This window comes from Gymnoscopelus braueri (assembly GCF_963280865.1).
Source record: "Gymnoscopelus braueri genome assembly, chromosome: 12".
NCBI lineage: Eukaryota > Metazoa > Chordata > Actinopteri > Myctophiformes > Myctophidae > Gymnoscopelus > Gymnoscopelus braueri.
Window position 1 is genome coordinate 36,597,993 of NC_137614.1, and position 12,214 is coordinate 36,610,206.

Below are 12,214 nucleotides of genomic sequence, written 5' to 3' on the forward strand. Positions count from 1 at the left end.
GAATCTAACAAACAATGGGAATGACACACGCCCTCCCTGACAATCCAGAAAAAAAGTTTTCCCTGACAGAAAGTCCTCTAGAAAGGCCAGGTAATGGTTTGGAATGACTGGACCATGCGTCATAGAAAACCAGAAGTGTTTTGTTACAGCACCGCCTCCCTCTTCCCCCCTCCCAGCCGGAGCTGCTGGCCAATCGCGGGTGACCACAATCCCCTCCCATGACGGCAGGCAGTTAAAAACACTTCACTAACTTGTGCTCTGCCTATCCACTCTGGTCTCTCCCCAGCCATCCAGCCATCCAGCCTGCCTGCCAGCCTAATCCTCAACCGGTTGGTCTGATATATACCCCTGACTATACAGTACAGCCAGAAGCCACTTCAGAACTCACAATGTCAGTGAAGAGGAACGTCACCTACAGTGTCAAGTCGTCCTCCTCGGGGACGGCCCCCCGGAGCTTCAGCAGCATGTCTTACAGCGGACCCAGTGTGGCCTCCCGTCAGAGCTACAGCGTCCGCAGCTCCATGGGAGGACAGAACAGGGGCTATGGAGGTGGCAGCGGCTATGGAGGTGGCAGCGGCTACATATCCAGCTCCAGCGCCTACGGAGGCGGCATGGGCCTGGGCATGGGCATGGGTGGGGGTATGGGTGGCGGTATGGGTGGAGGTATGGGTATGGGCGGTGGTCACGTCCCTATCCAGGCCGTCACGGTGAACAAGAGCCTGCTGACCCCCCTCAACCTGGAGATCGACCCCAAGATTCAGTCGGTCCGCACCCAGGAAAAGGAACAGATCAAGGGCCTCAACAACCGCTTTGCCTCGTTCATCGACAAGGTCAGTGCTTTGTACTGTACAATAAGAGCACAATGTAAAACCCTGAGTGTCAATGTAACTCCGAGAGGTCAAAACGCATCCTTACAGGTCCGTTTTGACCTCTCTGAGTTACACTGACCCTCTGGACACTCATGATTTCACTTAGTAGGTGTCTGTGTGTGAACTTTCTCTGTGTCGAGGTTTCCAAGGCACTGCACTTTGCCTCGTGCTTGTAGAACATAATGATACATGGGGAGACCATTTCTCCTTCTCTCAGCCATATGGTTATGCAACAGTTTGATACGGCTGTGTTTGATCAAAGGTTTGATCATAATCTGCAATACTATGCTGATACCTTGGGTTCGACGGCATGGAGCAAAAGTTGATTTACTCTCCCTTATGGTTTCATCACCTCCCACAAAACGCCGTCAAGACAGAGGAGTTAAGAATGTTTGTCTCTAGGGGTTTGGCTTCAGGGCTCATATTCTAATGGTTTTTTGGCAGTCCTTTTATAGTGATGGAAAACAGACACGCAGAGGAGCGAGGATTCGAGAGCGAGGGGCGAGGAAAGGGAGCAAAGGGTGTGTCCATGTGGAGCCTAGAGCTAGTGATACGAGTTACCTTGGGAACCCTTAGCTGGGGTGTGGCTCTTAAAATGTGGCCCTTACGGACACACACACACACACACACACACACACACACACACACACACACACACACACACACACACACACACACACACACACACACACCAGTGACACGTAAACCTACACGCAATAGTTGTTCAACCAATTGACAATAACGGACATTGTCACTACAGTGACATGTTAGTGACAAAGTAGTGTACAATGTTATAGCTTTTCATCCATAACGTATTCTTCTGTCCATTCTGTTGCTGCTAATAGGCTTATAATTGCGTGCAACGTCTGTGCTCTCTACCTCTACTAGGTTAATATTTTAAAAGGCCAGTTGGTTTCATGTTCTGGTCAACACTGGCAGATTGGTTACATAACCACTCTTCTTCTCTCTGAGGCCTGCCGACCATCAAACGGAGAGATTATACAGAAAACTGGAGTTAATCGCTTGATAATTGGTGATAACAGTCTGTTCCTACTGTATACGCCCCTCATCATTTTTAGGACGTTTGTTGCAGCTCAAAGGAGCTGTGTCAAGAGGCTCTGTGTTAGGGTTAGGGTTAGCTCTGACTTCAGAGCTGCTCTGTGAACTAGACTGCAGCAGCGAGGTGGGGAGGGGAGGGGCAAGGTTCAGTCGCTGGCCATCACATACCTGTTGTCACACCCTGTTATTAATGTCCACAAATGTCTCTCTCACCTCCCCACCCCCACGGTGCTCTCCAGCCCCTCCCACCCCCAATGGAGTGACTGCCCCTCTCTCTCTCTCTCTCTCTCTCTCTCTCTCTCTCTCTCTCTCTCTCTCTCTCTCTCTCTCTACCCTCATCGCACCTAGATCACAGTTAAATATTTACCTTGCTTGTGTGTGTATGTAAACGAAAAACGTTGCCTAGCTTCATAACCATAACCCCCCCAACCCCCCTCCTCTATCTCTTCTCACTCACTCTATCTGGTCTGGCACCCGTGACAGCGGATATCAGTCTCTATTGCCCTGTGAAAACAGGAAGACACAAAGGGAGGGATGGGGTTAATTACATCTTTCCTCGTCATCCATTTTTTCCACCCCCCCCCCCCATTGCACACCTCCCTCCACACTACCTCCTGTCAGGATGCTTGTGCAGCAGGCCTTCCTATGGAAAGAGACACATATTGGAATGACCAATGAGCAGCTGGCCTCACCGATTAGAACAATAAACACAGTTGATTGTGAATAGCGGCTGAATCCTGGCATTTTGGTTGATGCCCAGGATGTTATCCAATCTTTTATGTTGTTCTTATGTCAGCGAGCAGTGGTTAGTTCTGATCACATCACCAATACAGGCAATTTCAACTTGGCGTCCCTATTTTGGGCACATTATTATATTGTCCAAAAAAAATTGTTAAAACAGCAGATCTACAAGCTCCTTGTAGACCTGTTATTTCCATTATTCGGCGTATCATGAAGTCATACTGATGAAGTATATAAGGCATGAGTGTCTTGAGTCTAGTGTTGAAGAACATCCGATAGAAAGCGATTAAGGCACGTAATTATTAAAACGTTAATTAGAAATATATTAACTGGGGGCAGCAGTGGCTCAGGAGGTACAGTGGGATATAGGTATGGGAACCGAAAGGTCCTCGGTTTGATCCCCAACTTTGAATCTATTCATTCATTTGATACTATTTTATACTTCATCGTACGATGGTGTTGTGCAGCAAAAATAGCTCATCTAGCTCACAATGAATCGCATCACGTTCTGCTATTTCTTTCTAATTTAGATCATTTGTGGAAAATGTTTGCCTATAATGACATTCCGTCGTTTTTCTCCATACCAGGTGCGCTTCCTGGAGCAGCAGAACAAGATGCTGGAGACCAAGTGGAACCTGTTGCAGGGGCAGACCACCACACGCTCCAACATCGACAGCATGTTCGAGGCCTACATCTCCAACCTGCGCAGGCAACTCGACGGCCTGGGCAACGACAAGATGAGGCTGGAGGCCGATCTGCACAACATGCAAGGCCTGGTAGAGGACTTCAAGAACAAGTGAGTGTCTGTGAGGCACGAGGACCTGATAGCTAACCCTTAGATGGTGGGGAAGGGAAACAGGACGAAAGGGTGGGAGGGATAGATCTGGAATTTATGATTCACGGACTCTACCATCAGTAGTCTTGCATAGCCAGACGATGAGAGATCTCCGCCTACTGATATGTCTGGGGAATGCTAACTTCAATGTAGGGGCTAGAACAGTGGAGAAAACTGCCACTGACAAACCTAGACCCACTGCTTTGAAAACCAATCACATCACCAATCTAAAACGTATGTAGGACCACCTTAAAGTCTTTGCATTGGTTCTGCAATGCAGTTCTTTTTTTTTTTTTTCCAAATAGTTTCCACTCAGTTTTAGAAGCTACATTGCATTTAGATCTGATTTATAGCAGAGATCTCAGATTATGTGGCTACACATGACTAGAAGATCAGGAACAAGGGCGTAAAAATAAGCACAGAAGGATGGATCATTGGAATGAAGGTGAAGGGAACATGTAGATGAAAGGATTATTTGTGGTCTTTCTGTGGACTAATACATCTTTTATGGACATGTACCATCTGTTCTAAATTCAAAAATGCACTCTGACACAGAACAGTCAAAGCTCAGGGTCAAACAAGTTCTGAAAATATCAAGTTTCAAGTAATTTTACACTTCGGAATGAGTCGTATGCGCTGGAGTTGATCGTTATGTGACCTACTCCCCACATCTGTCTGACCGCAGATCTGCAGGGAATGACAGCACAGAATAGGCATTTCCTGAATTATAAAACCAACACAATACATATGACTGGAGACAAGAACCTTTCACACACAAACCTTTAAGACAAACAATCACATACATGCACGGCAGTGCTGCAGCAATCTATTGGTTCTTAAAGACACCTGGAGCATGTTAACTGAAGTCAGAGGAGCCCTGAAGGGAGAAAGATGAACACCTCATATTACTTGGCCCCAAGTCAACATTTTTGCAAAGCTGCAGCACCAGGGACAGAGTACTCACGCCTCCTAGTGTTGAAGTAGCATATGGTCACATGGTGGTTGGAAATCTTGTACTGTATGTCCAAAACCATTTATTTTCATGAAATGAAAATAGAAAATGTGTTCCAATGGATCCAATGAAATGATTATTCAATACTTTTCATTGGTTAAATATTTTATTCATAGAACGTACAGACAGTCTTAATCACTTTTAAACTGCCATCCTCATTTTGGGCATGTCATTATAGGTGAAAGTTAAAAAATAAAAATAAAAATATTTTGAAAAGTAGAAAAAGATCTACACACCACAACACATCCCATTGTGATGATTTATGCAACATTAGGACAAAACTGATATATTACGAAGTATAAAATATGCCAATGATTTACGAAATGAAAAACATTAAAAGATGAAGTATGGAGATACAGCGTTTCTGCCCAACAGCGACGATATGAACATGACTTGATCAGAATTCTGTCAAAACTTAGTGCTCTGTATGTGTGATTCGTCTTTTTATACTAATGACAATCTCAATAATTTTTGCCCTCAGGTACGAGGATGAAATCAACAGGCGTACAGAGTGCGAGAACGACTTTGTTCTCATCAAGAAGGTCAGTATCGAGATTCAATATTTTAAACTGAGAATATTTGTTCTCTGTGCTCTGTTGTCCCTGACTGTTTGATTCCGTACTTGTTTCAGGACGTCGATGAAGCCTACATGAACAAGGTCGAGCTTGAGGCCAAACTGGAGAGCCTGACAGATGAGATCAACTTCCTCAGACAGATCTATGAGCAGGTAAGCAATGGTCCACTGCCTGACATCACCCACCCACTGCACCCTGTACGGCTCACTGCCACTTTCCTGATTCGCTCAGACAAACCTAGGGCCTCACAAGCACCAGCTGTTTTGGGCCTCGGTTGCACTCACTAGACCAGTGGTTCTCAAACTTTTTCATGTCAAGGACCCCCAAAATATATTTGGCTGCGGACCCCTATCTCAAATATTTTGTTCCAGGGACCCCCAGAAGCAAAGATTTGAGTTGTAAATGTTCGCTTAAAAATATATATACAGTATATTCAAAGGTTTGAAAAAGATTTTTCAAAAATAGCAGATCTACAAGCTCATAGCACGGCACTCAGTGCCGTGCTATGAGCTTGTATATCTGCTATTTTTTAATAGCCAAAGTATAAAAATTATTGTGATGCTATATTAACACATTTGGCTGGGCAAAAAGCATTACAAAAGAGAAGAAATTATAAAAAACAGAAAAGAACCCTTTATGAGTCATAAAGGTTACAGGGTAGAAATGGTAGCAATTCCGTGTAGCAAGAACGGCTTATTTTGATTACAAACAGATGAGTTCTGGGTTGCTTTCATCAACATTATTCCGGGTTTAATTTGCTAGCTGTCTTTTTTTGAGTTATGGCGTGGTCTTTATGTTGCCATTTCGGTGTGGGTTGTTACTTTACTGGGTTTTTCCATCTGTTAAGCATCTTGACGAGTTGTTTGCCCTACGTCTGGAACTGAAGGAGATGGTTGCACTTGGGTTGATTTGAGAGGATTGTCTAATTTATACAATGTCGAAAGACCGTGTTGACCCTTGAAAATATTTTATTTTTGTATACAATAGATTTAAAGCTGCAATCCATAACTTTTTATGGTGAAATCAACTTAATTTAAATAAATCTGTATGGTAGAGTATGTTAATACACTATAAATAAGAACAACATAACTGCAGTGGTTAGAGGTGGTCTCCCTGCTTTTCTCTATTGAGACATGTAGATACTGTGTACAGGTAGGACCACTACAGGTTGACCAGAGGTATTGCATTAAACTGATGATAAGAGAAATATCTCACTTTCCCAAAAGTTATCTCCATTATATAGCTTAACAGTAAAACGTTCTGCACTCGTCTCGCACGAGCGACCTGGGTTCATATCGCGGGTAGGACATTAAAATTATGGACTGCAGCTTTAAACTACCTCAGAATTTGTTTCTGCCTAGTGTTTGATCCCTTCTCTGTCATGGTTCTTCCTCCAGGAACTGTGTGAACTACAGTCACAGATCAAGGACACCTCAGTCGTCGTGGAAATGGACAACAGCCGCTCCCTGGACATGGACGCCATTGTGGCCGAAGTGCGCGCTCAGTACGAGGCCGTTGCCAACCGCAGCCGCGAAGAGGCCGAGACGTGGTACAAGTCCAAGGTGAGGTCCAATTCTGATGCACTCACGCACTGAAACGTGTAGCTCTCATCTTCTAGAATAAAGCCTGAGGTAAACGTACGCCTGTGTCGTGCACTTGCAAAATAGCTGATCTGCATGTTCACAATGTGTCGCAGTGCGGCCCGTTGTAAGCTTGTAGATCCGCTAACAAAGTATATCAGAGCTTTAAGGCAAATTGAATCTCTCACATTGGCACCTAAAAATGACATTTCAAATCACAATATTAACATTTCTGCACGCATTATCAAAAGGCTTTCAAAATACTGATTGGTTGTTTTTCTGATGTTTGTTTAGTACGAGGAGATGCAGACATCTGCCACCAGATACGGAGATGACCTGAGGAGCACTAAGACAGAGATCTCAGACCTGAACCGCATGATCCAGAGACTGACATCAGAGATCGATGGTGTCAAGGGACAGGTAAAACATTATGTAGCTCAGAATAACCTTTGGTAGTTGCCATCATTGTTCTCTTATTTTGGACCATTGCAACTTACAAGCAATTTAGTCATTTTAATTGCCATACCATATCATATATAAACAAATTCAAACTTAACTGTAATGGAAAACAATAAGTAAAAACAAAATAAGAATGAATGAAAAATGCAAACATATGATAACTTTGGGATGGTGGCATTAATGTCTTCTGTTCTCTGTCTACCATCAGCGTGCCAACCTGGAGGCCCAGATTGCGGAGGCTGAGGAGCGGGGAGAGATGGCCGTGAGGGACGCTAAGGGCCGCATCAAGGACCTGGAGGATGCTCTGCAGAGAGCCAAGCAGGACATGGCCCGCCAGATCAGAGAGTACCAGGACCTGATGAACGTCAAGCTGGCCCTGGACATCGAGATCGCCACCTACAGGAAACTGCTGGAGGGAGAGGAGGACAGGCTGGCCACTGGCATCCAGTCAATCAACATTTCCCAACAGAGCTGTGAGTTCCTGTCTATTTCCTTGTAATAACTGCAGCTACAGTATGTTGTTATTATTGTTTGTCATGATTACACCCTGGTGTTGTACCTCCCTCTCACACTGTAATACTAGTAATAGTTATATTATCTACTGACCATTTTCGTTCTTGTCCTCGTCCCCCCTCGACAGCGAGCTACGGTGGCGGTTACGGAGGCGGCATGGACAGTTTGAAGAGCAGCTACTCTAGCGGCAACTACAGCAGCTTCGGCGGCGGCAGCGGTGGTGGTTATAGCAGTGGCGGCTACGGCAGCAGTGGCGGCTACGGCTACAGCGCCGGCAGCAGCAGTGGGGGCGGCTACGGCTTCAGCTCCGGCAGCAGCAGCGGCGGCTATGGCGGCAGCGGGAGCAGCGTTGTCCAGAACAAGAAGAGTGTCGTCATCAAGATGATCGAGACCAAGGACGGCAAAGTGGTGTCGGAGTCCTCTGAGGTGGTGGAGGATTGAGCAGTTCAGCTGAGAGGGCTCATCGCGGGCTGCTAGGATCTTCTCCTGTTAGTCTAGTAGTTTTATACTCACAGCACTTCCCCCAAACCGCTAGTCTCTCAAACCATGACTATCTCTTCCACAATCTTCGAATGCTACAGAGTCTGCAATTCCGCCTGCTAAAAGTTGAGAACAGCAGGCTGTCATCTGCTCTTCAGACTGGAAGGGTATTACTCCACCAATCACAACGCCGTGTTCACGAAAATGAAGTACAGACTGTCAGGCGGAAGCATTTGAGAATTGTGGGAGCCAACACGTCTGTCTCGAGAGACTACCAAACCGCAGTCTAATAACCCAGTCTGAAGCAATTCCTCGCCATTCCTTCTACAGTACCATAGGCCTTCCACGTGTCCGCTAAAAGAAGCAATATACAAGTCCTGACCTGAAAAGAAAAAAAGATCTGAAAGGGACCAAAGAATCTATTTTTGTCAGTCATATTTTGTATGTCTTGAGATGAATGTTTGTTTTTACTAAAACAGTTGTTTGAAGTTTTTGTCTCACAAGCAACACAAAAAGAGAAAAAGGATCGACGGGCAAATTGCAACTATGTAATAGTTTAAAAAAATAAAATAATACAACACATTCCCTCCAATCTATGCAACTTTACTATTCCACACTACAGTACAAGGGCTATTCCCTTAAAGATAAATAAATAAAGGTTGCATGAAATGGGTGAAGTAGTATTGTGAATGTACTTAAACAGTGCGGAGGTGTTTTTGGTCAACTAATGTCTTAAAAATGTCTGCTACAGTAGGTAGTGCATGTCACCCCTTTGTGTGTGTCCTGTAACTGTAAACGGTCGACGCCTTAGGAGACTGCCCACACAATACTGTTGTCCTGAGGTGCTGTTTTTGCTACCAAACCAAATAAAACAGTGTTTACTGAAATCTTCTCGTTGTGATGAATCTATCCTTCATTCGAATGAAAGTATGACTAATTACTAGAAATGAATAAGCAAATCATGGTTAAGGTAATGAATGAATGTGAATGAATGAACGAACTTTGCTGCAACTTTTTGCCAAACTTTATACTTGATTTAATTACCTTAATAAACATATCATAAATACTATATGCTTCCAGTTGCTAGTTTAAAGTCTTCTTTCAATCACTATGATATGTGTTTTGGTAAATTATGGTCCCATTTATTTTAAAATTGATGATAAAATAGCATTAATTTCCCACCCCCGCTCTGGTCCCAACCAATATAGCATTCATTTCCAAGTCCATTGGATATAGAAAGATGGCGGATTTGAAATTGATGAAAAATAGGCTTCATTTACGGTCTGTAGAGTCTATGGGCGTAACGCTGTCCATATTTTTTAAGGTCTATGTTTCAGGACGATGCTTTCCTACAACAAAAAGGCGTGGCTATGGGCTCCAATATGTCCTGTAATTTTGCTAGTCTATATGTGGGATTTCTGGAAAAAACTAAAATCCTCGATAATATAACAAACCCTTTCCTTCCAAATCTGTTGATCTACAAGAGGTATGTTGATGAAATTTTTTGCCTATTTAGGGGTTCAGTTGATTTGTTGCATTCTTTTAGATCTTTTTTGAATGCTTCCTCCAAACATTTAAAGTTCACCATGAGCTTCGATTCGGATAGAGTCAGCTTCCTTGACACTTGGATCATTCGTAGAGACAGTTCACTCTATACTGATCTCTACACTAAGCCCACCGACCGCAACAGCCTCCTAAGAGCGGACAGCTGTCACCCACTCCCGCTAAAGAACAGTCTACCATACAGCCAATTGTGCAGGTTAAAACGCATCTGTAACAACCCCAGCGATTTTACCAAGCATATGCACACAATGGTCAACAAGTTTAGACAACGGGGCTACACTGAAAAGCAATTACACACTGCTGTTGACAGAATTAATCATAAGTCTAGGGCCGACCTTCTAAAAGTGGCCCCTAGGAGCAACAATTCCACACCCCTGTTCATCACCAAATACTCCCGAGCTGCTGAATGTGTCAAACCAATTTTGCAAAAACATTGGCACCTATTAAAATCAGACCCAGCGCTCCACACTGCTTTCTCAGATCCCCCTAGAGTTGTTTTCTCAAGGGGTAGAAATTTAAGAGATTCTTTAGTGCATTCTGACCTCCCTCCTCCAGTTAAGAGCTTGCAACTCGTCCTTAGCCCAATCCCAGATGGGAATTATAAGTGTGGCGCTTGCGCACAATGCAACAGCACTTTTAAATGTACAGGTTTCCAACATCCCCATTCAGGCAAAAGAATCCCCATCAAGGGGATCATCTCCTGTAACACAAAGGGTGTTATATATGTTATTTATTGCCCATGTGGAAAATATTATGTTGGCAAAACTACACGCGCCCTTAAGACGCGTATAGCGGAACACCGCAGTTCCATCAGATGCAAAAATTTGGTATACCCTGTTGCAGAACATTTTCTTGAGGCTGATCATTCTATCTCTGCTCTCCGCTACATAGGCATTGAAAAGGTGCCTGTCCCCAGAAGAGGAGGTGATCTGGACAATACATTACTCAAGAGAGAAGCCTTTTGGATACATTACTTGAATACCTTAACTCCAAATGGCCTTAATGTTGATTTTGATTTGAGACCTTTCCTTTGAGAGCGAGTAGAGCTTAAACGTCCACCATAGGTTATCCCAGCCTGGACATGTTCCCCTCTACCCCTCTCTCCAACCAATTGGGCTCAATTTGTACATATATTTTTATACATTTTTTCGCATTTATCTTCAGAAAGATATAATTAAACTATTGTAACTTTGTTTCTTTGAAAACTTTTTCCCCTAAAGGCTTTTCCCACCCTTAACTGTTTGTAATATTCTAATATATTATTGATCCTTGTTGTACTAAAACATTTGACCCAAATGTGTCAAACAGACAGACGACACAAGGTGGTGCTGTTTCTCCCTGTGCAGTCTCTTGTCCAAGAGCTCTTCACCAATTGAGTCCTGGCAACTGTCCCTTCCTGTATCACAGAGTTCTTGATGCAGTGTATTTCTCTGTTCTTGTTTTTCCAAATGTTGTTTATGTTTCCATTTTGTTATTACATATTTATATGTCTTAGAGCCTCCCAGTAACATGCATTTTTTGTATAGTGTCATTGCACTGTTTAAATACAAATATGAACAATGAAATGATATGTGCACCAGTTTACTGGCACACTTTAGCAGTGTGTCGGTCAGTATTGGGTAATTTTCCACTACACCCATATTGATTGGTTGATTGAGGACACGCCCATGTAAAGAGTACACCTTTGTCCCAGTCCCTATATAAGTGATGTATGCACCCATTCCCTGTTAAACCCTGAGGAAGACTGTATAGGTCGAAACGTTGGTTTCATTTCATCCATATTAAAACTTTCTGCATCGTGGCTAAGAGCTGTGCGGCCTCTTCCTTGTTAACAAGGTCTATGTTTCAACCACATCTTCTTGAGGACTCCTTGATTGTCATTACGGGGCCAGAGCTCAGCTCTGGACCTGTCTTAATGTTCCCCTTATTCTGTTTCTTCTGACACCTTTCACAGTTCTGGCTGAACCGTGCTGTCGCTTTTTACGAAACTCGGCCATATGGTAGATGGTCATGAAAAACTATCAAGAAATAATTCTCACAATCTTTCGTCCAAAGGTGGCGCTATAGCACTCAATTGAAAATGGGAACTTTGACCAGGTACAACTCATGCCCTGTTTGACCTAGAGCCATGAAACTTGGATACACATATGAGTCTCCTCATGCTGAACAACTTTCACCCTATGACTTTTGACCTCTGACCTTTAGATCTCCCACCATTTTGAATTATATGAAAAACAGTTAAAACCTATCTCCTCCTGGGATTTTTGATTAATCTGCACGAAACGTTTTACACATGAACTTTGGACCTATGCCGACAAACAAGCAGCAAGACTTTTCCATAAGTGAAAAAATGAAGCTTTAATGAGCCAATGAATATTGCAGTTTTATGACAATTATTCATCTGCCCCTAACACATACATGCAGACTCACATTTCTTTGAAACTTTGCGTTAATGTTGAGGGTCATTCCAAATATTACTGAAACCAATCTTACACCAATTGGTCAAAGGGGGGCGCTATAGCGATTTT

At 43.5% G+C, this 12,214-nt stretch overlaps 1 protein-coding gene across 1 annotated transcript; it reads left to right on the forward strand.

The window, feature by feature from the left end:
* Nucleotides 1-255: 255 nt before the first annotated feature.
* LOC308097627 (keratin, type II cytoskeletal 8-like) lies at nucleotides 256-9,013 on the forward strand. The gene is made up of 8 exons (XM_080445524.1): nucleotides 256-830; nucleotides 3,257-3,465; nucleotides 4,998-5,058; nucleotides 5,148-5,243; nucleotides 6,489-6,653; nucleotides 6,966-7,091; nucleotides 7,339-7,603; nucleotides 7,771-9,013. Exons 1-8 carry the CDS (start codon nucleotides 390-392, stop codon nucleotides 8,082-8,084), a joined length of 1,677 nt encoding a protein of 558 aa, XP_080301650.1. The 5' UTR covers nucleotides 256-389; the 3' UTR covers nucleotides 8,085-9,013.
* Nucleotides 9,014-12,214: the final 3,201 nt, after the last annotated feature.

Bases quoted from the DNA above. Each gene is read 5' to 3' on its own strand.
- LOC308097627 (XM_080445524.1), top strand. From the start codon at position 390: ATGTCAGTGAAGAGGAACGTCACCTACAGTGTCAAGTCGTCCTCCTCG. The intron at 5,059-5,147 runs GTCAGTATCGAG...TACTTGTTTCAG, and splicing joins ACTTTGTTCTCATCAAGAAG to GACGTCGATGAAGCCTACAT. The intron at 5,244-6,488 runs GTAAGCAATGGT...TTCTTCCTCCAG, and splicing joins TCAGACAGATCTATGAGCAG to GAACTGTGTGAACTACAGTC.